This window comes from Hyperolius riggenbachi, chromosome 11 (genome assembly GCF_040937935.1).
Source record: "Hyperolius riggenbachi isolate aHypRig1 chromosome 11, aHypRig1.pri, whole genome shotgun sequence".
Taxonomy (NCBI): domain Eukaryota; kingdom Metazoa; phylum Chordata; class Amphibia; order Anura; family Hyperoliidae; genus Hyperolius; species Hyperolius riggenbachi.
The window spans coordinates 134,545,153-134,572,830 of record NC_090656.1 but is presented as its reverse complement, the minus strand read 5'-3'; the positions used below and the strand labels follow the sequence as shown (position 1 = coordinate 134,572,830).

Below are 27,678 nucleotides of genomic sequence, written 5' to 3'. Positions count from 1 at the left end.
GCAGGCGGTTTCCTTCAGTATTTGAGTATGGCTGCCAATGTGCACGTTCTTACACATGTTACCATGCATGATGTGCGCTGGAAACTGTTCATGTTATAAGTTATGCTACGTACACACTTGAGATAAGAGTCTTTGGAAAAGGAAGGTCACAGACCAATTTTACCCCCTTTCATGTAGTATGAGAGCCATACTCTACACAGTCTATTCTATGGAGCTGAACTCCCCATCAGATAAAAATCTTTGCAAGATGCTGCACACAAAGATGCTGTACACATGCAACAGATCAGTATCTGCAAAAGATCAGTTCCTGCAAAATGAATTCATAGTCTATGAGATCTGCAGATCCCATACACACCTTGTTTCACTGACATTCACCTGCATATCTGACAATCATCTGCAGATATCACAAGAAAATGTATGCGTGCTCTACACCAAGCTTAACCCTTTCAAGTCTTGCTGTGCAAATCTGGCTAAAATGGCTTACCATGAGACATGGACGTTGAGGTAAGTGCCTGTTTTTAATCTTGGGAGGTGTGTGCGGGCGGCTCTTCCCGGCGATGGCCACGCTGGGGAGATCGCCTGCACCCCCCAGCCTCCACCTCCGGGGTGCCGCTGTGTGGGTTCCAGGCGGTGAGAGTGCCTGGGACCCCCGCGGCCCCCCGGTTGTATGGGGGCAATGGGAAGCCTCCTCGTGGCGCCCCTGGATAGTGCTAAATAGCATGAACTAATTCCCGCAGGGCGATTGTTTTGCGGTTTTTGGTTTTTGACCCTGCATATTTAGGCATGCGAAAGCAAATGCTTATTTGCATGAGCAATGTCTCGTGATTAGCCAATAGGCCAAATTTGCAAAGCCAGATTTGTCAGGTTCACTTGGTTGATGCACACATGTTCTTTCTCTGTTGTAATTAGATCTGAAAATCCATCCTGGTGGATCTGATCTGCAGATGAATGTCTGTTAAACAAGGTGTGTATGATGATCTGCAGATATCATAGACTATGAATGCATTTTGCTGGGACGGATCTTTTGCAGGAACAGATCTTTTGCAGATACTGATCTTTTGAATCTGTACAGCATCTGTGTGTGCAGCATCTTGCAAAGATTTTTTTCTGATGTGGAGTTCAGCTCCATAGAATAGACTGTGTAGGTGTGGCTCTCATACTATATGGAATGGGGTAAAATTGGTCTGTGATCTTGCCTTTTCCAAAGACTTTTATCTCAAGTGTGTATGTAGCATTAGGGTCCGCTCTGCCAACAAGATGAATCTGGTTGTTCCCAGGATCCACTTAAAAATAATATTTGGTGCTCAGGCCTTTTTCTATGCAGACCCTATTCTATGGCACTCACTTCTACAATCAATGCGAGAGGCTCCTTTCTCTAGACAGCTTTAAGAAAAGGCTAAAAACCCACCTCTTTTCCTGAGCTTTTTAGACTGCAGAACACAGGGTCATAATGCTTTGAGTCTCCAAGGAGAAGAGAACTATAAAAATATCAATGAGATGTACATAATCCTGTTGAACTCAGAAATATTTGCATTTTGTATGTACATATATGTGGCTTGAAATTGGACCAATTAATTTAAACCTTGGTGGGACTTCATAGGTCCATTTTCAAGCTGCATACAACATTTACATAATCCTGCATGGACTTAGAAATATTTGCATCACTTTTGTTTTTGTTTTGTTTTGTTTTTTACACAATTTGTGGACCAGGCTTTGCTTATTTTTCAGATGACAGAGAGTTTCACTTACCTAGAGCTTCTACCAGCCCCATGCAGCCATCCTGTGCCCTCCTAGTCACTCACTGCTGCTCCAGTCCCCCGCCACCAGCTAGTTTCGTTTTTTGCATCACTAACGCGTAAAAATGTATGCGTTAATGTTCCTGCACCAGCGGGAATGCATAAAAATGTACCCAAGGCGGCCCGCCGACCCTGAGGTCAGCAAAAACGAAACTAGCTGGCAGAGGGGGACCGGAGCTGCAGTGAGTGACTACGAGAGCACAGGATGGCTGCATGGGGCTGGGAGAAGCCCCAGGTAAGTGAAACTCATTTTTTTTTTTGCCTGACTATTCCTTTAAGGTACACAGATAACCACCTAATCGTTGTTGCTCTATGGTCACTGCCATACCAGCTTAGTAAATCCATGGCCTTCAGCTTACAAAGCTGTTACCTCACAGCATTCAATCACATGAAGCCTAACAAAGTGGTCATTGCATTACAATACTTGTGCACTTTCAGCGATTTATTCTCTACTCTAATCATTCACGTCTTGTTTAGCTGAATGCTGCCTGTCATCACAGACACAAACAAGCATTAACATATTCTCACTGTTGACATCGGACATCTCTTCGGATACTCCTCAAAATACATTCAGGTTGTGTATTTTCAATGTCATTTTAACTTTTTCTATGAAATGTCAATAGAAATATGTATTCATTGATAAAATAATTCTTACAATTAAAATTATCTTCCATAAACTAAAACAAACCAGTCCAATGTTTAATTTTGCTGAAACAAGTCCAAAACCAAAATTACGAGTTCAACAAACTTTCCTCATTCCGCAAGCAGTTTGCCTGAGAAAACCCTAACGTGTCCTTAAAAAATATATATTTATAGAAGTCCAGCTTAACTTTGTCAGGCTTTAATAAGAGTCCAGTAGAAGCCCCATGTTGCCCTGTGAACACATAATGGTGTGTGCAGTTGACGCCAGGGCTGAGGCCTCAGAGAGAGTCAGAAGTGCCAGTTTCTAATTTCTGAAGTCTACGTCGGCGGAGCTCTGCCGCATCTGGTTCCTCTGTCGATAAGCCTCCTTCTGCACCATTTGGCATTTCCTCACTTTCAGATTCAGGAGAAGCTGTGAAGACACCCAACACAAATTATAAGTTATAACAGATTTACTACAACAGTGTAACTGGACTCACCAATGCACTACAATAAATGAACTTACAAACCACTACCAGTAAGTGTTATGTTTTCTGTCTCATAAATCACACACTAGCTTTAGATGTTAAAGCGATCAGAGAAATATTTTTCTTAAACATTTTCACAATTTTTGCCATGTTTAATGTTTGCACCTTAGTGCATTGCACCATTCTGGATTGCACTAAACTTTTCTAATACATGTGGTTTATTAAAGCGGAATATAACCCTGCATTTCAACTTTGCTCTAAAACATTATTTACAGCATATTATATGCAAAAAGCAATTTTTTTTACTAGACCAGCATTGGAAGGGTTAAACACAGAGGTTTTAAGTTCCGTGCAGACGTTCAGATAGTTACATTCTATTTAGTTATATGTATATATTTAGAAATGTTACACACTCTTTGGCTGTCCTCCAACTCCTTCTCAGTGAGAGAGACGAGTCACAATAAACACTTAGATACATTTGTGTAAACAAAAAGTATCTAACTCAAGTTCGGATGGTCTGCAAAAATCTCCAGGGACTTTAAAGCCCTGTGTAACCCTTCCAATACTAGTCTAGTAAAAAAAAAAAAAAAAAAAAAAAAAATGCTGGTTGCATATAATATACTGTAAATAATGTTTTAGAGCAAAGTTGAAATGCAGGGTTATATTCCGCTTTAAGTAAGCAAAACAAACTCCAATTTCATCCATTGTCTTGTATAATTCACAGTATCTGCTTACTTATTATTGAATCCATGAAAAAAAATGGAGATGGAGGAGGTGGCAACTATCGACACTTTATAGAGGCACTATGGAAAAAACTGGGAATGTAGTAAATATGAAGAAGGCACTCAACTGGCTTCAAACTTGCGTTTTATCAAATCCCAGTAATACACGACATGTTTCGGGACATATCCCCTTCATCAAGTGTACATACATTGAATGGCACACAGTGAATAAATACATACTGCTAACCACCACACCCTAAATTGGACCACTTCCATGTTGTCAGCTGACTAGTCAGCTGATCACTGACATCACACAGTCCAAAGTCTTGTTAACCCCTTAGGGCTATGATCAGAGACACTACTATATCGGTAAACCTCTGTATTACTGGACACCACAATGAACCATCACCTGATATACTTTGTCCTAGATTGCCTAGAGTTGGTACTGAAGAATAATTATTTTAAATTTTGTGATGACTTATTTACAGAAACAGGGCACTAGCATGGGGTCCCCTGTAGCTCCCTCTTTTGCTAACCTTTTCATGCATAAACTAGATAAATCTATATTTATTGAGAATCCCAAATATTGCCACATGATACACGGGTATCTGCGGTTTGTGGATGATATTCTAATTTTACGGAAGGGTCCAGTGGAAACTGAGGAAAATGGTGGATGAGGCAAATCATGCGCACCCAACCATTAAAGGGACTCAGAGCAGTGCAGAAACTATGGAAAGATGCATACCATTTAGAAGCTCTCTTTCTCCTCTTTCCAGCGATCTATAAACCTCTGCCCTACGCATTTTAGTTTTCGCTATTTTCGCGATCGAAATCGCAGCCGCTGCGATTTCAATCATGAAAATATTGAAAACTAAAAAGGCGTAGGGCGTCAGTTTATGTGTCGTTGGAAAGAGGAGAAAGAGAGCTTCAAAATGGTATGCATCATTCCATAGTTCCTGCACTGCTCGGAGTCCCTTTAAATTTATGATGGAACATTCCACAGAGGTTATCCACAATCTAGATGTGGCGATCTCGGTTTCACCTCAGGGGTTACATACAGATCTGTATATAAAACCGACTGATCGCAACAATCTTAAGAACGGACAGTTTTCATAACTCTGCGGTGGTGAACGGTATCCCTAAGGGGCAATACCTTAGGGCAAAGCAAATCGCATCCACAGACCAGGGATACAGAGTTGCTGCAGAACGGATTACTAACAGATTTCTAGAGAAAGGTGAGGTTGAGAAAGTGGAGAAGGAGGTGGCTCAAATCCCAAGAGATGACCTGTTGAATAGTAGTAGACAGGGGAACAACCAGAATAAAAACAAGATCCCATTCGTGCAGACATTCTGTAAACAGTATGGAATGATTAAGGGGGTCGTTATGAAGTATTGGCCCATACTTCAGCATGACCCAAGTTTTGGAATGCTATTCACTGAGCCACATTTATTCTCCTACAAGAAAGGTAGAACAATACGTGACAGGGCGAGCAAGGTTGATCTATCAACCATGAAACAATGTACTAGTGACCTGACAAAGAAAAGGGGTACTTTTCTCTGTTTGGAGTGTAATTGCTGCCATGCAATTATAAAAGGCCCTTATGTTCACTCTGGTGTCAGAATACAAATTAACTCAATGTATACATGCAACAGCATATTTGTTGTCTATGCCTTGAAATGCCCTTGTGGGATGTTTTATGTGGGTAAAACCAATAGATCAGTAAAAACAAGGATTCAGGAGCATAAGAGTGACATTCGTGGTTATAAGCCAGGAGAAAAAAGCTGTGACACCCCAGTAGCCCGACATTTTTTTTGAATGTGGACATAGGGTGTCACAGTTAAGATGGCTCGTTTTGGACCACGCACCACCGCTGCAGAGAGGTAGGAACAGAGACCGGATTCTCCTACAGAAGGAGGCCCGGTGGATGAGGAAGTTGGAGTCCATCAACCCTAAAGGGATGAATGAAATGTTCAGCTTGACATTTTTTTTTTAATGATGCTGTATTGTGTTGCTGATTTATTTTCTCTCTCTCTCTCTCCAATCCCCAGATATTAATGGGACACACACCATCGCAGTGTTCTCCCCAGGATTTTTTCCAGCCGGGTAGCATGAAAAAGTAGCCGGGTGGGACGGCACGGGGAAATTTGGCGGTGCGGAAAGAGCGCAAGCAACCTCCTGTTGGTCGCGCTAATAAATCAGCGCAACTTAATTTGTTTCCCTGCTCGCTACGCACTCTAGTGTCAGCGTAGCGTGCATAACTAAACAACGGCCAGTGCTTACAAAAACTGCACAGTAGTGGTGTTAGTTAACATAGTAGTGGCCGAGCTAGTGCAGTATCGCGGTAGCAATACATCACTACCGCACGGCTTTTGTAAGCTGCGGCCGTTGCTTAGTTACGCACGCACACTACATTGCCACTAGTGCGCGTAGTGTGCGGGGAAACAAAATTGAGTTGCGTTGTTTTATTAGCGCATGCAACAGGAGGTTGCTCGCGCTATATCCTTTGATGAATCAACCCCTTGTCCTTTAGGTTTCATGCACTTGTACTTTGTTTCATGTACTGTACATTTACCATTTCCAGTATTTTTTAGTAGTTAATTTGTTTTTTAGATCATTGTTTTTTCCCCCTCCTTCCATCGACTTATTGCTATTTAATATGCATGATATTTCCTGCGGGGGCTGGAAGGACAGCGGGAGGGGGGGGGTCTGTGGGTATTGCAAGTAGTGTGCAGGGGCCATATATAATTATCATATATAGCCCCTGCACACTGTCTTCAATACCACAGACTGACACCCCCCCGACGGTAATATCGTGCAGCATATCACAGAACATTAAGTTTGAAATTATTATTATTATTTTTTATTTATATAGCGCCAACATATTCCGCAGCGCTTTACAAAGCACAATAAGACGACAAGGGGAACATAGATATACTAACAAATTGTAAAACAGCGTTCCAAGCAGCACAAATATTGTGACAAAAACAGTAAACATTAGGAGGAGGACCCTGCCCTTGTGAGCTTACAATCTAGTGGGTAGTGGGGGACACATTAGGTAAGGGGGTGAAAGATGGATGAGGTAGTGACCCTTTGCCTCTGATTACATTGTGTCAAATAAGTAAATAAGGGCTATAGAATGTTATAAGCTTGTCTGAAAAGGTGTGTTTTAAGAGTGCGTTTGAAGATGTCCAGGTTTGGAGCATGAGGTACAGGCTGTGGAAGAGAGTTCCAGATAAGAGATGATGCTCGTGTTAAGTCTTGGATGCGAGCATGAGAGGAGGTGATCAGCTTAGAGGCCAGGAGAATTTCTTGGGAGGAGCGAAGGTTGCGGAGGGACAATATCTTGAGATTAGTGATGAGATGTATGGAGGGCTTTGTATGTTAGAGTCAGGAGTTTGAACTGGATCCTCTGGGTAATAGGTAACCAGTGGAGAGAACGGCATAGTGGGGCTGCATCGGAAGAGCGTGTGGAGAGGTGAATGAGGCGGGCCGCTGAATTTATAAGGGATTGGAGAGGTGCTAGCCTTTTTTGTGGTAGCCCACAGAGCAGGGTGTTGCAGCCGCAACCACGTGCAGTCAGCCACCCCAGCGCTTACTTACAGCTTAATCAGTGTCCCAGACAGCCAGCCTGTAATGCGCGCCTCTGGGATTTCGGCTTAGCCTCGCACTATCTCCCCGTCTCTTACTGCCGCTGAGCCAATCGGTGCATGAGCTCGCCGGGAAGCGCGAGATCTCGTGAATAGAGCGGTGCGGATTCAAGATAGCGTTGCTTGCTTTTTTTTTTTTCCTTTTTTTTGTGTTTGAAAGAGCCAGGCACGTCCTAACATCCGGGCACAGGTGATGACAGCTGGGAACCAGCCGGGCGGTAATTGATTTCACCCAGGCGGCTCGCCTACCTGTTTGATCCTGGGGAGAACACTGCCATCGAGATTGGTTGGGGGTGTCGGTTGGAGGGTGGTAAGATGGATCTGTGGTCCAACTATTTGCAACAGAGGTTTTTTGCATTATTGTCTGTATTAGGTTTACCTAAAATGCAGTAATTTGATTTGTTAATCAGGTTTACCGAGGTAGACGGATATAGTAGTGCCTCTGATCATAGCCCTAAGGGGTTAACAAGACTTTGGACTGTGTGAGGTCAGTGATCAGCTGACTAGCTGACAAGATGAAGGTGGGCAAATTTAGGGTGTGGTGGTTAGGAGTATGTATTTATTCACTGTGTGCCATTCAATGTATGTACACCTGATGAAGGGGATATGTCCCGAAACATGTCATGTATTATTGGGATTGGATAAAACGCAAGTTTGAAGCCAATTGAGTGCCTCCTTCGTATTTACTACAGTGAACAGTGTGTGGAGTGGTGACCCACAGAGGGATTTGTGCACCGGCGACATAGACCTTACTAGGTCTATTCCACAGGGACTCCCGGAAGTTTGCTGCTTGTGAAGAAACTGGGAATATTAAAAATCCATACGTACACATACACACATTTGTCATTTATACCAGAGTAGATGTACCATAATTTTACTTCCAGTGAAGCTGTCACTTAAAGGCGGTATTGTAACCTGGCACTTCTGAACCTCTTGTTAACAGGTTTTGGATTAGTCCATCTCCTCATGAGGGAATGCTAATTCTCCCCCCCCCCCCCAACAAAGCACTCATTAAAAGGAACTATAAAACTAAAACAATCCAGCCAACATGCCTATTCACGTGCCCCTTCCATTCAATGGGTGCCTTTGAAAATTAAATACATCATAAGAATCCCCCATAAGGAGACAGACTGGTTCAAAACCTGTCAGTAAGCGGTTCAGAGTTGATAGGTTATAATACCTGCTGAAAGGAACAGAAAGTAAAAAAGTAGTGCATTTACTCTGGGTCAAATATAGGTGTTGTATATGTGTTGAATTTTAAGTTTTACAGTAGCTTGCCAGCACAACCCGAAATGAGCAGGATATGGAGGCTGCCATATTTGTTTCATTTTAAACCATACCAGTTTCCTGGTGTCTTGTTTATCCCTTTGGCTGCATAGTGTCTGAATTGCACAGCTGAAACGAGCATGAGGCAAATCTAGTCAAACCTCAGTCAGAAACATCTGATCTTCATCTTTGTTCAGGGTTGATTATTAAGCTGGCCATACACTGGCCCGATTTGCCGCCGTTTCGACAGCAGATTCGATCACTGGGATCTAATCTGCTGCCAATCGTTCACGCTACACGCCGAACTGCGATCCATTCCGTCCGATCCCGTCGATCGCGCCGTGCAGAAAATAACCGTCGATCGCCCGCGGGTAAAGAGCGCATCGCTAGCGGCGTTCGAGTGCCCGACGACCGACGCAATAGAGCCGCATACATTACCTGCTCCGCCTGCGCGAATCCCGTGTCTCCGCTCTTCTTCTCCGTCTCCACTCTGGTCTGGTCTCCGGCATGCTTCCCTTCTCTTCCTGTCCCGGCAGGAAGTTTAAACAGTAGAGGGCGCTCTACTGTTTAAATTTCCCCCAGACAGGAAGAAGGGAAGCATGCCGGAGACCAGACCAGACCAGAGCGGAGAAGAAGAGCGGAGACCCGGGAGTCGCGCCGGCGGAGCAGGTAATGTATGCGGGATGGGGGGGGGAAGCGGCGGCAGCACCATCACCACAGATTGTGAACGGTTTCAGGCTGAAATCGGTTCACAATCTGTTTGCAGTAAAGGTAGCCATACGATCCCTCTCTGATCAGATTCGATCAGATAGGGATCTGTCTGTTGGTCAAATCTGATGGCAAATCGACCAGTGTATGGCTACCTTTAGATTCAGGTGCTTAGAAGGACAGCCAGGCAATTTGCATTGTTTTAAAGGAAATAAACTTGTCAGCCTCCATTTCCCTCTCACTTCAGGTGTGTCAAATAAATACAAAAAATATACAAGTGATATTACTCAGCTTTAACTTTATTAACTGTACCTCTTTGCATAGTATAAGCTACAGAAGCTTTCATTAACACAGAAAGAGGACAAAGGAAAGAACACTACATTGGAAAAAGTTACCTGTCTGGTGAGATGGTCCAATATCAGTCACAGAGGATACTGTATCTGAAGCAGAAGGTTCCTCCATATGACTGAAGGAAGCAGCGTCTGTGGAAGTAGGTGGGGACTGAGCAGGGGGTGTGGATGATACTGGGGGGCGAGGAGGTCTGTTGAGAAGAGTTAGAAAATTCATGACAGTAAAAGTTAGAAACAGATTAAACTATTATTTGCTACTTTTTTATTTTTAATAACAGGACTGCATGTATGAGGAGGTTTACCTACAACAACTTTAATAGCTAAGGTAATACTTTTATTAAACACATTTGTATCAGATGTACCTGTCCAATTTAATGTAATAAATGATAATTTTGACACTGCTGCGCTGACCTATTCATGGCTTTTGGGTGCTGTGCATGAGTGACTGGAGTTTATACTGGTCAGAAACCCTGAAATTCAAGCAGACTGTAAAACGGTCTTATCTGGCATACCCTCTAGGTTGTACCACTCACATGAGCCATAAGGAGCAAATTAATATTTCAAAGCATCATGTGAAATCAAACTCTATAGTAAAATTCAAGTGACTGGTCCACTTATATAGCTTTCATTGATAATAGAAGTTTTCTTGGCACTCCAATTGATTTGTCTGTTCATGTAATGCAGAAGGATTAACTGGAATTCTGCTTTCATTTTAAACACCACCTTGCACTTTGTAATAATATTTTATTTTATTTGATGCTGGCTTTTGTAATTTTGTAAGAAAAAACACCAAAATGTTGACATATAGTCTAACATTAACTATTTGACATTCCTGGACGTGAAACTCACGTCCAGGAAGCCATATGCGCTCCTGCGCGTCCACGCGGCCGATCGCGCGCGTGCACGCGCGCTCGCTCCCGGCCGGCGGTTTGTTAGCCAGTGAATCAGTGAATCGGGCAACGGTGCCCGATCACTGATTCCTCTCCCCCGCAGAAAAAGCGACAGCTTCTCTCGGAAGCTACGCTTTTTCTGCTTCCTATGTCACTCTAAGCGTACGTGGTACGCTTAGAGTGACGTCACTGTAAACAACTCATGGCTGCCATCTTGTGGCCAAAAAGTAAACTACATCTAAATGTTAAATAAAAATAAAAATACACATATTTACAAAAAAAATACAATTTCAATCCCACCCTCCCAAAAATACCCACATAAAATGTTTAATTAAAAAAAAAAAAAAAAATTACAATTAAAAAAAAAAAAAAAAAAAAACACAAATATTTACCTAAGGGTCTAAACTTTTTAAATATCTATGTAAAGATGAAATATTTATTTATTTTTTTATTACCGGTATAAGCTTGTAAATAGTGACGAATGCAAAACGGAAAAAATGCACTTTTATTTCCAAATAAAATATTGTCGCCATACATTGTGATAGGGACATAATTTAAATGGTGTAATAAACGGGACAAATGGGCATATACAATACGTGGGTTTTAATTATGGAGGCATGTATTATTTTAAAACTATAATTGCCGAAAAGTGAGAAATAATGATTTGTTTCCGTTTTCTTCTTATTCTTCCTTTTAAAATGCATTTACAGTAAAGTGGCTCTTAGTAAAATGTACCCCCCAAAGAAAGCCTAATTGGTGGCGGAAAAAACAAGATATAGATCAGTTCATTGTGATTAGTAATAAAGTTATAGGCTAATGAATGGGAGGTGAACATTGTTCGGATGCATGAAGCGAAAAACGACTGAATGCGAACTGGTTAAGGATTTTTTTTTTAAATATTAATTCTTACCCAATGGTTGCCAACACTGTAAGATACTGGTTGATTTGTAACATGGCAGCATCTAGAAGTGTATGGATGTTCTGGAGACACTGTAGTCTAGCTTCTAGGTTTTGTCTCTCGTGACCCTCCATTGCTCTCAGTTCTTCATCTGTTAACCCTGCAAAGCCTGCGGGGGGCATGGGCATTGGTGGAAGTCCTGTAACACAAGCAAAAATGATTGTCAACTGTTGACTTCCTGTTCATGCTTAACTGTGAGAACAGAAACTAGAAGGTCCAACAACATACTGGGAATGGCAGCTTACCAAATGGAGGGAAAATTGGCATTCCCAAAAATGGTGGAGGGAAAGGAAATCCTGGCATATTTGGTGCAGCAGATGAGTCTGACCCACCAGTACCAGCTCCTTCAGTTGGCCTTGGAGAAGATGCTGTGAAAATAAAAAATGCAAGAGGGCAAATTATTGTTGATCAAAGAAATTACAAAATAGTGCAACAATAAAGCTGAGACTGCAGTTTCACTGCAGATGTTGGTCAGCAGGTGAGTTAAAGGAAACCTGAAGAGAGGGATATGGAGACTGCCATATTTATTTCTTACTAGCTGATTGCCCGGCGTTGCCCGGGTATGTATTTGGCTGGTGTCGGCTCCACCCACTTTTTCTAACCCTAACATTTACTCAATGACCAAGTTTGTGAGCTTTGTGGTCTTTGGAATCAATAATTTGCATTGAAATGAAAAAAATCTGATGGGTTGTTTGTGGCTCCACCCCCCTTTTCTGAATTTGAACCCCAGTCACCCAATGACCAACTGTACCAGTTTTGAGGCCTGTGCCATTAACAGTGCAAGAATGGTAGCAATGAAATATTCCCTTGAAAAGCAATAGGTGAAGCTTTATACACTTTTGTAGGCTCCACCCACTTTTCTGAATATTAATCCCATGCACTAAGTGACCAACTGTGCAACGTTTAAGAACCCTCCCATTAACAGTGTAAGAATGGCTGCAGTTTACATTTTCCCAGTGAAATTTGTATTTGTCTCTACCCACTGATGACCCGGCATTGCCCGGGTATGTATTTGACTGGTGTTGGTTCCGCCCGCTTCTTCTAACCCTAACGCACAAACACTCAATGACCAAGTTTGTGAGCTTTGGGGTCTTTAGCATCAATAATTTGTATATTCCCATAGAAATTAAACAAATCAGATTGGCTGTTTGTGGCTCTGCCCCTCTCCAGCATTTGAACCCCAGTCACCCAATGACCAACTGTAGCAGGTTCGAGGCATCTGCTATTACCAGTGTAAAAATGGCAGCAATTTAAATATTCCCCTTGAAAATCAACAGGTGAATTTTGATTGGCTATTATAGGCTCCACCAACTTCCCTGAATATTAATCTCAGTCACCCAGTGACTATCTGGACAAAGTTTGTGAACCCTGCCATTAACAGTGTAAGAAGGCCTGCAGTCTAGATTTTCCCAGTGAAATTTTGTTTTGGCTCCGCCTACTTTTTGTAACCTGGACACACAGTCACTCAATGACCAAGTGTGTGAGCTTTGGGGTCCTTGGCAACAATAATTTGTATTTTCCCAAGAAATGAAACGGTTTGTGACTCTGTCCCCTTTTCTGAATTTGAACCCCAATGACTAACTGTACCAGGTTTGAGGCTTGTGCCATTAACAGTGCAATGAATGGCAGCAATTTTAATATTCCCCTTGAAAATCAACAGGTCATTTTGATTGGCGTTTTTAGGCTCCACTCATTTTAATGAATATTAATCCCAGTCACCCAGTAACCAATTGTGCAAAGTTTGAGAACCCTGCCATTACCAGTGAAGAAGGGCTGCAGTTTACAATTTCCCAGAAAAATCTGTTTTTGACTCCACCCACTTTTTGTAACCTTGACACAGTCACTACTCAATGACCAAGTTTGTGAGCTTTTGGGTTCCTGGCATCAAAATTGTGTGAATGGAAGCAGTTTATCCGAAAAAAGCAAATCTGATTGGATGTTTGTGGCTCCACCCCTTTAGTGAATTTGAACCACAGTCACTTGATGACAGACTGTAGCAGGTTTGAGGCCTTTGCCATTAACAGTGTAAGAATGACAGCAGTTTCAATATTCCCCATGAAAATCAATAGGTGAATTTTGATTGGCTCTTGTAGGCTCCACCTACTTTTCCGTTTATTAATCCTAGTGACCAACTGTGTCAACCCTGCCATTAACAATGTAAGAATAGCTGCAATTTATATTTTCCCATGTAAAAAGTTGTTTTTGGCTCTGCCCACAATTTCTAGCCTTGACATACAGTCACTCACTGACCAAGTTTATGAGCTTTGTGGTCTTTGGCATCAATAAGTTGCATTTTACCATTGAAATTAAACAAATCTGGATTGGCTGTTTTTGGCCCACTGCCTTTTCAGAATTTAAACCCCAGTCTCCCAGTGACTGACTGTACCAGATTTGAGGCCTCTGCCATTAAGAGTGTATGAATGGAAGCAATGGAAATATTCCCCTTGAAAATCAAAAGTTGAATTTTGATTGGCTGTTTTTAGGCTCCACCCACATTTCTGAATATTAATCCCAGTCACCCAGTGGCCAATTGTGTCAAGTTTTGGAACCCTGCCATGTAAAAAATTAAGTTGTTGGCGCCGCACACTTTTTCTAACCTGGACATAGTCACTCAATTATCAAGTTTATCAGCTTTGGGGTCCTTGGTATCAATACTTTGTATATTCCCATTGTAAAATAAACAAATCTGATTGGCTGTTTGTGGCTCCGCCCCCTTTCTGTTTCTGAACCCTAATCACTCAATGACCAACTCTACCAGGTTTGTGGCATCTGCTATTAACAGTGTAAGAATGGTAGCAGCTTAAATATTCCCTTTGAAAATCGAAAGGTGCATTTTTATTGGCTGTTGTAGGCTCCACCTACCTTTCAAATTCTTAATCCGATTCACCCAGTGACCAACTGTGCAAAGTTTGAGAACCCTGCCATTAACGGTGTAAGAATTGCTACAGTTTATATTTTCCTAGTCAAATTTGTTTTTGGCTCCGCCCACTTTTTGTAACCTAGACACACAGTCACTCAATGACCACATTTGTGAGCTTTCAGGTTCCTGGCATCAAAAATGTGTGAATGGAAGCAGTTTATCCACCAAGGAAATCTGATTGGCTGTTTGTGGCCCCGCTCCTTTAGTGAATTTGGACCCCAGTTACCCAAAGACAGACTGTAGCAAGTTTGAAGCCTCTGCCATTAACAGTGTAAGAATGGCAGCAGTTTAAATATTCCCCTTGAAAATCAATAGGTGAATTTTGATTGGCTGTTGTAGGCTCCACCCACTTTCCTGAATCTTAATCATAGTCACCCAGTGACCAACTGTGGCAAGTTTGAGAACCCTGCGATTAACAGTCTAAGAATGGCTGCAGTTTACATTTTCCTATTTAAAATGAATGGCTGAAATTTGATTGGCTGTTTTATGCTCCACCCACTTTACCTGGATTTGTAACCTCGGTCACCAAGTGACCAACTGTGCCAAGTGTGGGGACTCTGGCTTGATTACTGTGAGAATGGCGGCCTTTTACATTTTTTCCATTGACTTGAATGGGTGAAATCTGATTGGCTGCTTGTAGCTCCGCCCACATGTGCAGGGGGGCCGAAAGACCCCGAGAACATCATCCCAGGTAGTAAGGGATCTGTATACCAAGTTTCGTTCAAATCGGTCAAGGCGTGATCGCCACACACACGATTTTATATATAGATTAATATCAGTTTCCTGGCACCCTGCTCATCTTTCATGCATTAGTAGTATCTGAATCACCCACCTGAAACAAGCATGCAGCTAATTTTGTTAGACATCTGATCTGCATTATTGTTCAAGGTTTTTGTAGTATTACCGTATATACTCGCATATAAGCCGACCCGCATATAAGCCGACCCCCCAACTTTCACCTCAGATATCAGGATAAAGTGATTGACTCGCATATAGGCCGAGGGTAGGACATTGCAACAGCCACCCCTATATAAAATGAAATAATCACCCCATGTGAAATGCAAGAATCACTCCAGTACAACTGGCATAAGGTTTCTATAACCCCCAAATTAATTGCAACAACCACCCAAAATGAAGCTATCACCTCTATGCGCAATGCAAGGAACAGATGTCTGCAGCACTGTAATAAGATCTATTAATGGTACATGTAGGAGCACAAGATAATATAGTATAGCAGTTATGAGGCTGACAGGTGGCTGTGGACACACACACACACACACACACACACACACACACACACACACACACACACACACACACACACACACACACACACACAGCACTGTCATGCCTACTTGCTCCCAGTGCTTACCAGTAGCTCATAAAGATAGAGGACATCTGTCCAGCCTACTTTTTCCCTGCTCTCACAGGACAGCTATCCTGCCTGCTTTTGTCCCCCCGAGTGACCGTGTGTGCAGGATTGCCTGCTTTTGTCCCCCGAGTGGCTGTGTGCAGGCTCACCTGTTCAGGATCGGGTCCTGCAGGATCCATGGGTGATCGTGCTGGAAAGCGAGACATGAGCTCCTCCACTTGCGGGTCCCGCTTTGCCTGCACGTGGGTGGCCAGGGCGCTTGAAGAATCCGATCGGGGAACAGAGAGGAGAGAGTGCATCACAGAGGAGAGAGCGCAGGACGAGCGCTGGACCATTCAAATCACTGTGCGCTCGACGTCCATTTGTCACCGCTGCATCGCGTCACCGTGAGCAGTGTCCTACATATGCTTCGCCCATTGGCTGGAATTCCAGCCAATGGGCAAGCATATGTGGGACACTGCTCACGGTGACGCGGTGCGGCGGTGACGAATGGACGAGCACACAGTGATTTGAATGGTGCAGCGCTCGTCCTTCGCTCTCTTCTCTCTGATGCACTCTCTCCTCTCTGTTCCCCGATCGGATTCTTCAAGCGCCCTGGCCACCCACGTGCAGGCAAAGCGGGACCCGCAAGTGGAGGAGCTCATGTCCCGCTTTCCAGCGCGATCACCCATGGATCCTGCAGGCGCCGATCCTGAACAGGTGAGCCTGCACACACGGCCACTCGGGGGGACAAAGGCAGGCAAGCCTGAACGCATACGGCCACTTGGGTGGGGACAAAAACAGGCGGCCCTGGACTGGACACTTTGGTGACTCGCATATAAGCCGAGGGGGGCACTTTTGAGCACATTTTTTGTGCTCAAAAATTCGGCTTATATGCGAGTATATACGGTAGTAGTAGTATAAGTATTAGAAGCGGAGGATAAAAGCAGGATAGCCAGGCAATCTGCATTTTTTAAAAATAAATATATATGTCAGCCTCTATATCCCTCTCACTTCAAGTATCCTTTAAATCTGATCATGAAACAAAGAGAAACGGGAACCAAGAATTTAACTTCATCCCAATCAGTAGCTGATACCCCCTTTCCCATGAGAAATCTTTACCTTTTTACAAACGGATCATCAGGGGGCTCTGTATGGCTGATATTGTGGTGAAACCCCCCACAGTGTGGATGTCAGGACCATGGTTCTGACATCACACTGTGGGAGCCTTGTTGCATTGTGGGAAATAACAGCTGTTTACAACTGTTTCCAACTGTCAAAAAACAAGCAGCATCTCCTTTCACTGACATCACCTGCCAGCAGTAAAAATGTCACCATGTGATAAATATCAGCATGTAAATCGGAGAGAAAAGATTCTACAATGGGCAAACACTGACAATCTTTTATTCATAATAATTGTAAAAATGAAGCACTTTTTATTACATTATTTTCACTGGCGTTCCTCTTTAAATTCGAGTTTTAAATGTAATTTCTCTTTTCAGTTAAAATGCAGTAGAAAGGGGTCGAGGATGAAAGGTCCTGCCTTCTGACCTTGGGATTAGGAGCGTGAGTGTACAGAAGCGGGGAGGGGAGCGAGGGGAAGCAGACTACACGAGGAGTCAGGGACAAACAGGGCAGAAAACTACTAGATTAATGCTGCTTACACTACTAGATACATGCCGCTTACAAATTACACAGGGGGAGCAGACCACACAGGGAGCTAGTGCAGGGAATCCCCGACGTGGTGGTGGTTCGTATCGGTGGGCGTCCGTAAATTGGGGATCCCCCGCTTTTGCCATATCAAATGCAGGGACTTTCTCTCACCATTTTTGGAGGAGAGTGCATCTTATACAGCGGAAAATACGGTATTTTATGGAAAAAGAGAGCAGTTGAAAGACAACTTACCAGAGGAAGGTCCTGCATTTGCTTCTTCAGGGGCAGCTGCTCCAGGAGCTCCAGGAACTGGTTGGAAAGCACCTAGCGGTGGCCAAAGAGGAAACATCCCAGGGGGAAGAGGAGGTAGCATCCCAGGAGGAACTAAAAGTAAATGAAAATTAAATCAAGCAAAGGAATCCTAATAACCGTTTGTGGACAGTCTGGTTTCAGCAATAAAAATACTGCGCACTATGTGGATCATGAAGTGTCACTTACAGTTTGGTGGTGGTGGAATTACTGGAGTCTGTTGTGCAGGAGCTGCATGTGGTTGCTGGCCAGGATCAGCCTGATCTGCAGGTGCTTGTGTCTGTGTAGGGAGGGAGGCCCTAAGAACATCCATGCGGCAGGTAGGACAAGTCTGTTGCCTCTGGAACCACGACCGCAGACAGCTGAGGGCGGAGCAGAGATTTATCAGTATAAAAGAATCATGCCCAGAAAAACAAACAAAAAACATACACTGAATATACTGAATACATGATGTGGACTGCCATTTCCCCTGCAAGAAATATATACGACAGAAAGAGGTACACTTAAAGGACTTGTTGTACACCTCCCAATGCTTAACTGGAGAAGTGGAGTGGCTGCCAATTCCACTAAAATGTGCAAAACTGACTTTATTTCTGCAGCTGTTCTATTTATGTGAATTATGTATTCTATTTATGTGAATTATATTAAGCTCTGCCTTGGCGCTCAAATCAAGGGTTATTTACAAAGTAAGAGGATGGAAATCTGCTCAATCAGGCTTAAAGGGATACTGTAGGGGGTCGGGGGAAAATGAGTTGAACTTACCTGAGGCTTCTAATGGTCCCCCGCAGACATCCTGTGCGCGTGCAGCCACTCACCGCTGCTCCGGCCCCGTCTCCAGTTCACTTCTAGAATTTCAGACTTTAAAGTCTGAAAACCACTGCGCCTGCTTGCCGTGTCCTCACTCCCGCTGATGTCACCAGGAGCATACTGCACAGGCCCAGTATGGTCTGTGCCTGCGCAGTATGCTCCTGGTGACATCAGCGGGAGTGAGGACACGGCAACGCAGGCGCAGTGGTTTTCAGACTTTAAAGTCTGAAATTCTAGAAGTGACCCGGAGGCGGGGCCGGAGCATCGGTGAGAGGCTGCGCGAGTACAGGATGTCTGTGGGGGACCATTAGAAGCCATGGGTAAGTTCAACTCATTTTCCCCCAACCCCCCTACAGTATCCCTTTAAAACCTGTTGAAAATGGCAGACAGTGTGTAGGATCAAAGTATAGGTAAATAGCATAGAATGGGAACCGCTTCAGTTAAAATCAAACTAACAGGAATACCAGACTTTGCAAATACAGTAAAATCCCCTAATAGTTAACTACTTAGTTCCTTTGGAGTTTACTATATCAGATGTTTACTATATCAGAATTGGTCATACATTCTATAATCACAACGGTGCTAGTCAGGACTTCAAAGACAGTGATATTACATGCGCATTTCTACCTATATAAAGACAATCGTGGCGCCAACATAGTCACTTTTTAGCATAGGCAGAATTTATGAATGGGCATCTCAATTCAGCTATGTTATATGGGGCTACACTATACAATATTACAACCACACGGATTAGCTTTTACCAGAGGGGATGGGTTGGGGTTTCTGGACTCTCCATTTGGCGACAATGGCTTTCCTTCCCATAAATCAAGCTTCCCTTAAAGGACAACTGAAGTGAGAGGGATGTGGATGCTGCCATATTAATTTCCTTATTAGCAATACTAGTTGCTTTGCTGTCCTGCTAATCATCTACCTCTAATAGTTTTAGCCATAGACCCTGAACAAGCATGCAGCAGATCAGGCGTTTTTGACATTATTGTCAGATCTGATTGGATTAGCTGCGTGCTTGTTTCTGGTGCGATTCAGCCATTACTGTAGCCAAATAGACCAGCAGGACCGTCAAGCAATTGGCATTATTTAAAAAGAAAAAAATAAATATGACCGCCTCCATATTCTTCTCAGTTCAGTTGTATTTTAATAAAATAATTTATGAGAAAAATGTGCCTTCTTCCATAAGACCAAATACAAAAAAGAAAAAAAAAAAAACTCCAGAAACGAGCACTGCATTATTACAGACAGAGAGGAGATTATTTTTTTGACAAAACTGACATAACATGCCAGAAATCAGCTGCTGGGGCACTGCCTTCTGGGCAGCTGAATTTTGTATTTCGTGCATTCTTATTGGATAACTAAGGAGGGTAAAGTGGGCACCTTTAGCAGGTCCCTCTAGGTAAAATTAAAGACAGAAGAAACAATATGATGTAATGATATATTAGCGTTAAAGGAAACCTGAGAGGTACTTAGTAGCAGCATTTATACTTGTCTGAGTCTTCCTCCAGCCCCATGTACTCCACGGGCTCCTTCACTGCCTTCAAGAGCAACTCAGTTTTTCTGTTGTTATCTTCCACAGTAACAGGTCAGTCAGGCTGCACTGCGCATGTGCAACGTGGCCATGCTCCCCCATCGCCAGGTGCGTTCTGCGCCTGTGCAGTGCAGGCTTACTGGGACCCTGTTACCGGGGATAATTGAAGAATGGAGCCGCCCAGGCGGAGGCATGGGCTGGAGGACACCTCAGGCAAGTATAAATGCTGCTACCTAATACCTCTCAGGTGCACTTTAAGGTTATCATATAGGATCATGATCCTTCACTGAAAGATAGTTTGTACTGGTTTAATGTAGAGTGACTTGCCCGACATAAAGCTGGACTGATCTGGGTGGAAAAGTGATAGGAATACCAGGAGGACGCTGGGGACCTCGTGGCCAATGGTGGGCTGGAGGAAGCCCCAGGTAAGTGTAAATTCTAATTTTATCCCCTGGTCAGGGTCCCTGTAATCTGATGGGGCGTCTAGCATTGCTTTATGTTCTTCACATATTTGTGGGATATTTAGACCCTTAAAATTATTGATTTGTGATGCGGTTACATATTTGGGGTGCTTTAGATTCTGAGGAAGGCGGCCGAGCCGCTGAAACATGTCAATCAAGTAGCTTTGAAGCTGTAGTGAAAGGGGCGCCCCGTTGCATTACAGATTGGTTTGTCTATACGTTCCTTCCGCTCATATTGCAATATTGCAACAAACCAGATACACGGAATAATCTTGGAGCAAACTTGGAGGACTGGAACGCAAGGAAATAACCATAGCTATCTGGTGAGACGCACTGGGAAGTGACGTCTCTCCCTTAAGGTTGGTGTACCGGAATACCGGAAGTCGCATGTTCAAGCTGACTCGGTACAACTCCTTCTGGTAGCAACTCACCGCCAAAGTGACACAGCTTGCCGAGTGATTAGGAGCGACCTTCCGTGCTGAGGAGGATTCCTTGGAGGCTGTTGGAACATCCCTGTTGAGGATCCTTTTGGGGGACGCAGAGCGGAGGACTTGAGGAAGAGGTGAGAACTCATATGCCATCCATGTGGAACGTCTAATGCTTGCAATTAAAGGAGCTACAACTTGTATAACCCAGGAGTATTTTGCAATTATCTAGGGATCCATAATTGTATATGAATTGTCCAGCGCTATTCGCTGAAGCGTAGATCTGGCTCATCATTTTTATAGGCAATATATCCACAATTGTGTTTTTTCTATTTTAGGGTAACCAGCTTGCTCTTTGCATGAATGTATGAATGCATGAGAGTGTGCATGTAATCATATTTTATGGTCTTAATGTATTTGAAATAAATTGTTATATCCAGAAACAGTATTGATTTAATAATTTATATCCAGCGCACCCCTTATTACATTATAACATATTTGGGATTCATAGAGTGTCAAGTAGAATGGTTTAAACGAATTAAGAGATCTGCAATAGTGAGGAGCAAACATTCCCAAATAGGTCATTCATCACAAAGTATTAGGAGAACTAGCTTGGTTTACCATGTAGACTGACAGTTTGCTTGATTTATTTTCCTGCTCTCTAAATGCAATTCTAAAAACACTGCTACAACCATTTATCTACTTTGCAGAGGCTTTACATTCAGGAAGCAGTCTCCTCAAATTGCAGGAATGTGGCTTGTAAGACAAGTAAATCAGATTTTTACAAATGGCCATTTTATTCCCAATAATGCGAGAAGAAAACCATGACAAATCGATGATCACCAATAGGCGATGAAAATGCTACTCCGGCGTCCAGAGCTCGAGTTGCATGCACATCGCCTGTTGGCAAGTGTAGAGTACTATGGCAGATTAGATATTGGTTTGTTGTTCATTGTCCAAGAAAAAAAAAAAAAGGGACATTTCAACGTCCTGAAATGTTGGGTTTTTATCTAGACCAGCCTTTCTCAACCTTTTTACCTTGGAGGAACCCTGAAAATAACTTTTGGATCTCAAGGAACCCCTGCAAACAATTTTTTGGTCTAGAGGAACCCCTGCATTTATTTTTCAGGAGGCATGGTCTTTAAGTAGGTTAGGCTGCTAATTTCACTATCTCCTATCACACTGCCACTCATTATACTGTCTCCTGACCCCCCAATTTAGTGCTTCTTGTTACAGTACCACCTATTATAGTGTGCTCTATTATACTTTCCCCACGATGGGGTAAAATGCCAAGGAACCCCTGAAGAGTCCTCAAGGAACCCTGGGGTTCCAGGGAACCCTGGTTGAGAAAGCCTGATCTAGACATTCAATAAACCATTTTGCAAAAGTGGTGTGCCGACAGGGATTAAATCTGTAAATACGGCGGAGTTGCAGACCGCTATCAGCCTGAGCAACCATCTAACGGCGCAAACCATATAGTGTGCACAGTGAGACATTTACTTTCCAAGCATCTGGAAGGACACAAAACGGCCGTCAGTCCGCTAAGTGTCCTCTCTCCCACCTCCACTCCCAAGCTTCTCCTAATGGTTTGACTTGTTGCCTATGGGCATACACTTAATAATCCTGTATGGGATGTGGCCTGTTTACCACAGCACTAATATTAACCTCAGCAATGGAACTGCACGCCTCTTGGTTCTTTACATTAGATTGCTTTCTTCCTACCCTTATGTGGAACACTTCCTGGATATAAAAGTCCATACAGACAGCGAGAACATGGACTGCACTTTATACTATGTTAGCAGTTTGAGTGCCACACAGACTGTATCCTGTTTGGCTGAGCACGGTTTCCATAATTGCAATGACAGACAACTTAGATTTATAGCACTAGAGTTTAATTTTTGAAGAAAAACTAGACTAAACTAGATAAAACAACAACAACAACAACAACAACAACAGGGCATGCATTCACTCTTTCTACTTTATAGGTTTTAAAATGGTCAATAACTCAAGACTAATTATCCTCCATGAACCTCTCCAGACATACAATGAAGGACAGTCACCTGGTGTGGAATATATGGTTGCAGGGAAGTCTCTTGGCGCCTGTCAACATCTCCTCTCTGCAGATGATACACACGTTATCCATTGCCTGCAGTTCCTCTGGTGTGGCATCAGGATACCTAATATTGATAAGGAAGCCAAGGTTTACATTATGGTTCACTTTTCAATAAGTAGCAAATACTATAGAATCTTCCAAAGATCTGTAAAAACATTGCTTTGTTTTACTTGTAGCAGATTCCATTCCTGTTTTCTAAATTAGTCTGCACCCCTCTTATTTACTCCAGTGGTACTCACAGGGTATTCATATTGCGGATGGCTCTCCTTGACATGATGGCATCTGTTACAGCTTTCTTAAACTGTCTGTATTAAAGTAAAAACAAACAATAAATGAAATGTGGATAAGAACAGTCCATGCAGATTATTAACAATTCCTGTGAACAATAACTGCAGATGTCAGAGCAGAAGGAATAAGAGCAAGAGATAGATAAACCTAATCATATAAGGATATGTGTCAAGCAAAAGTAGCAGTAGGGTTTAGAGGCGATTCTAAAATTCTATTCTTGATAATTGTAGCAAAGTATTTGGAATAATAAATGATGACTTGATATGTGTTTTTTTTTTTTTTACTTGACCCCTTTTCCACATAATTTTCAAATATGCTACATAAGTAGAATGCTGGATTAAAGCAAAAACTACAATACATTTTCCCTCTGCTCCAACACATTAGTAACTCTACCAGGTAGTCCCCGGTTTACGAACGCCCACCGACATGCCGCGATGACGTCACACCGCCGGGGACTACCTCTTCTGCGCCGTTTTTAATGCAGAGTAAGCGCAGTGGAAAGTAGATAGGGGGCATCTCACCTGATACTCGGCGGTAGAAGGTCCCATCATGCTGCCTGGAAGCTGCGCGGCTGTCCTCTTGCTCCGTCCACTGTCCTCCCGGCTGCTTCACATGCGTCGCATAATGACGCATCAGGAGGCGCCGCCACTAGGGGGCTTCTACTGATTGCGTCATTATGTGACACATGAGAAGCCGCCGGGAGGACAGTGGACGGAGCGAGAGGACAGGCCGCGCAGCTTCCGGGCAGCACGATGGGACCTTCTACCGCCGAGGATCAGGTGAGATGTCCCCTATCTACTTTCCGCTGCACTTACTCTGCATTAAAAACGGGGGCAAAGGGGGCTATCCTGACTTAAGGACAGATTCAGGTTAAGAACGAACCGACAGTCCCTATCTCGTTCGTTAACCGAGGACTACCTGGTATATAAAATTCTACAAATAAACTCTTAAGTGCCTGAAATCGTTATTAGGTTTACTTCCAGTTACTCCTGGGAGCCTTATCAGTGTGCTTTACTAAGCTCTCCAGGGTACAGAGAGATTATAGTTTTACCTTATGCTAGGTACACACTACACAATTTTCTGGCAGATTTACCTGCCAGATCGACTATTTCCAACATGTCCGATCTGATTTCCTGATCAATTTTCCATTCACATATATGGAAAATTGATCGGAAAAAACAATCCGAAATCAGATCGGATCGGAAAATTGTATGGTGTGTACCTAGCATTAGACTGCATGAGCTTATTTTGTAAGTAATGGCATTAAAAAGTAGAATTTCACATTAAAGCTGTAAAAGAGGGAACATCACAACATCTGCTGCGTTTTTATCTGTGTCTAGGTCCCCAATGACAAAAAACCCTTATGGCCTCAAGTGATTATATTCATGCAGTGTACCCCTAACTTTGGAGGAGGGGGGGAGGGGCACTATAACAAAAAAAAAATAATAATTGTGAGTACTAAAGCAAAGAGAACAGAATTTTGCAAAGTGCATGCAAGTTAAAAGAAAAAAAAAATTCACCTCCGCCTAAAGCATGAATGATCTGCTGCTTTAGCTTGCCAATACCTTCAATGACTGAGACTAGAATTCAAACTACCATACCTCTTTACCTCAAAAAACACAAATTCACCCTAAAACTACCCCTTGGTGATTCTCCAGGGACCCAATGTCCTCCTCACTCATAACCTCCTCCCATCCACACACACAATAAGTCTCTTGGGCTGATCCCATTCAGTGGAACTCCCTTTCTAATCATAAATAATTTTCCACTACCTTTGACACATTTAATGGTTCCCCCAAAACAGTACAGCATTGCCTACCCATCTTCTGCTATGCTCACACATTTACTAATAACTAGCTACCTTCAACACTACCTATTGGTCCTTTCCTTACCTACTGCATGTGGTGGTCCCCAACTCACCATTCAGATGAGGCATGGCCCCCATACCCTTCTACATCATGTCATTAAGTATCATTTGTCTTGAGATTGTAATCTTCTCTCCTGAATTACTGCACAATGTCATATATAAAAAGTCTGCAAATATTTATATATGCTTTCATTAAAAAGGTACCCTAGAGCAGTGTTTCTGAACATTATATCATGTACCCCTTTGTTCTGGCCAAATACCACCCACATTTGTACTGTGTATTAGAGGTACTACATAACAGTATGTAAATACTTTTCAAGTACTCCTTGATTTTTTTAATTAACTATAAATACTGGTCCAGGTTTTGCTGACTAATAATGGAAGAACTCTACAACACACTCATTATGCAAAAGCCACTATAAAAACTTTGTATTAGAGACAAAAGAAGAACCTTGTATTTCAGCACTTTTCTCTAATATCTTACCTCATTGCAAGATACATTGGGCGAATAGCAAACAAAGGAAACGTGTGAACTTTGACCATGATTGTCATGAAAGCCATGTACAGCAAAACTTTTATAAACCCTGTGTGAAACAGAAAAGGAAAACTATCACAATTATGTATCCCTATGGGCTTGATGGTCTTGCACACTCTTAATAAAGCAAAATCTCTTTAAGCTGGCCACTAACGGTCCAATTTCTAGCGAAAAATCGTTCGAGCGATCAGAAAATTCTGATCGGACGAAAAATCGTTCACTACACCATCAACTAACCAATCATTGCTTCCTATCTATCACGACCACCAAGAAAATCCAAATTTTCGTTCAACGAAAATTCATTCGGGCGACATTTTTTTTTCACTCGTTCATAATCGATTGTGTCCACCAATGGAGATTATTTACAACCAATCCGATCAGAATTTCTGATCGCCCGAACGATTTTTCGCTAGAAATTGGACCGTTAGTGGCCAGCTTTAGTTTTGTCACTTATATTTCACTAGTTCCTTATGTTTGAAATGTATTGTGCCTACATACTAGATCCTAAATAGAACTACTCCTTGTGTTTGATTTACTAAATTAGATGTGAAGAGCAATTACCATATACTTGTAGATAAGCTGACATTTGTATACCAGATCCAATGTGAGGGGGTCAACTTCTCCATGCCTATATAAAGTTATCCGGCAGTAGTCCTCGCAGTGACTTAGCAATAGGGGATGCAGAGGTTGCGACCGCATCGGGGCCCGTGGACCAGCGGGGCCCACCTTCATCCATCTGATTAGCTTTGCATTGGTGCTATGCTGGTAATGAACACCTCAATATGTGCATTACCTAGTGCTAATCCTTAAACTATTTCCTTACTCTAAATACACCTCTTACACTACAGCTGTCCTTAGTAGGTTTTGGGGCTTCATATCAATAGAGTCCTTGGGGCTTCATATCAATGGAGTCCTTGGGGCCCCCATGTAAAAAACTCACATCAGGGCCCCAAGCTCCTTAGTTACGCCAATGAGTCCTCACACCATTCTCGCAACTTTGAGCTTCCCTCGAGAGCTCTAGGCTCACTGACATGTGAATCCATGCAACATGTGACCACAGTGAAGCTCTAAGTTCTTGCAGGAAGGCTAAAGATGCAAGGACTGCTGCCGAAACCAGGTGTGGGTACTATAGGTACAAAGGTAAAGATAGGTCGGCACCACCAAAGTAATTTATAGCTCTTTATTCATGGATTGGTCGCAGTAAAAAAGACACTGTTTCGGGCTTTCTCAAACTGCTCAAAACCCCAAAAAGTTTGAGAAAGGGCTTTTCAGTCCAGAAAAGCATCTGTTACTGCGAACAATCCATGAATAAAGAGCTATAAATACTTTGGTGGTGCCAACCCATCTTTACCTTTGATGCGGTGTGTCCCAAAAGGTACTGGAGCAGGGATTTAGGCACACCACCTCTTGCATCGGTGCTCCTTACCTTGCTTGCTACGGTACTATAGGTACAAGCAAGCTTTAAAGGTGTACTCTGCAGCATGCCAATATGTGCTCTGTATGGGGGGCTAGGAGACATTGGGCCTGATTCACAAAGCGGTGCAAACTTTTTCGTGGACTTTTGCGCGCGCAATTTGCCGCGATTCAAGTCCGCGAAAAAATTTGCACCGCTTTGTGAATCAGGCCCATTGAAGGAGCAGGTTTTTCCACCGTTTACACCTTTTTTCCAGGCAAGAGTTTGGAGCCATCTGTAGGTGAGCCTGTCTACAAGTATATCCAGTAATTACATCAAGGTCACGGTAAGCAACAAAATGGAGGATTAAAGATAACAGGAACCTGTGTACATGATCCTTATCTTTTGCTTCACATAGCTTACAAAAGTGTGTGTGTGTGCGTGCGTGCGTAATTCAAATTGATAACAGTTTGTGTCAAACACTACTGGACAACTGCTTTATTTTTTTTTGTGAGAGATCACAATAAGGAACCTAAAAGTTTACCTAAGAAGGGGAATATCAAAAATGT

The 27,678-nt window shown here is 42.9% G+C and overlaps 1 protein-coding gene across 1 annotated transcript in view; it reads right to left on the bottom strand.

Annotated features, from left to right (window-relative positions):
- Positions 1-2,474: 2,474 nt before the first annotated feature.
- Positions 2,475-27,678, bottom strand: part of SYVN1 (synoviolin 1) — a 50,539-nt gene continuing 25,335 nt past the window's right edge. The window contains exons 8-16 of the mRNA XM_068261424.1: positions 25,666-25,765; positions 23,266-23,331; positions 22,974-23,090; positions 17,870-18,042; positions 17,624-17,755; positions 11,693-11,815; positions 11,400-11,586; positions 9,645-9,790; positions 2,475-2,850 (exon numbers count right to left, since the gene is read on the bottom strand). Of these exons, the coding sequence (XP_068117525.1) occupies positions 2,717-2,850; positions 9,645-9,790; positions 11,400-11,586; positions 11,693-11,815; positions 17,624-17,755; positions 17,870-18,042; positions 22,974-23,090; positions 23,266-23,331; positions 25,666-25,765 (1,178 nt within the window). The 3' untranslated portion in view covers positions 2,475-2,716. The remainder of the gene's footprint in view (positions 2,851-9,644; positions 9,791-11,399; positions 11,587-11,692; positions 11,816-17,623; positions 17,756-17,869; positions 18,043-22,973; positions 23,091-23,265; positions 23,332-25,665; positions 25,766-27,678) is intronic.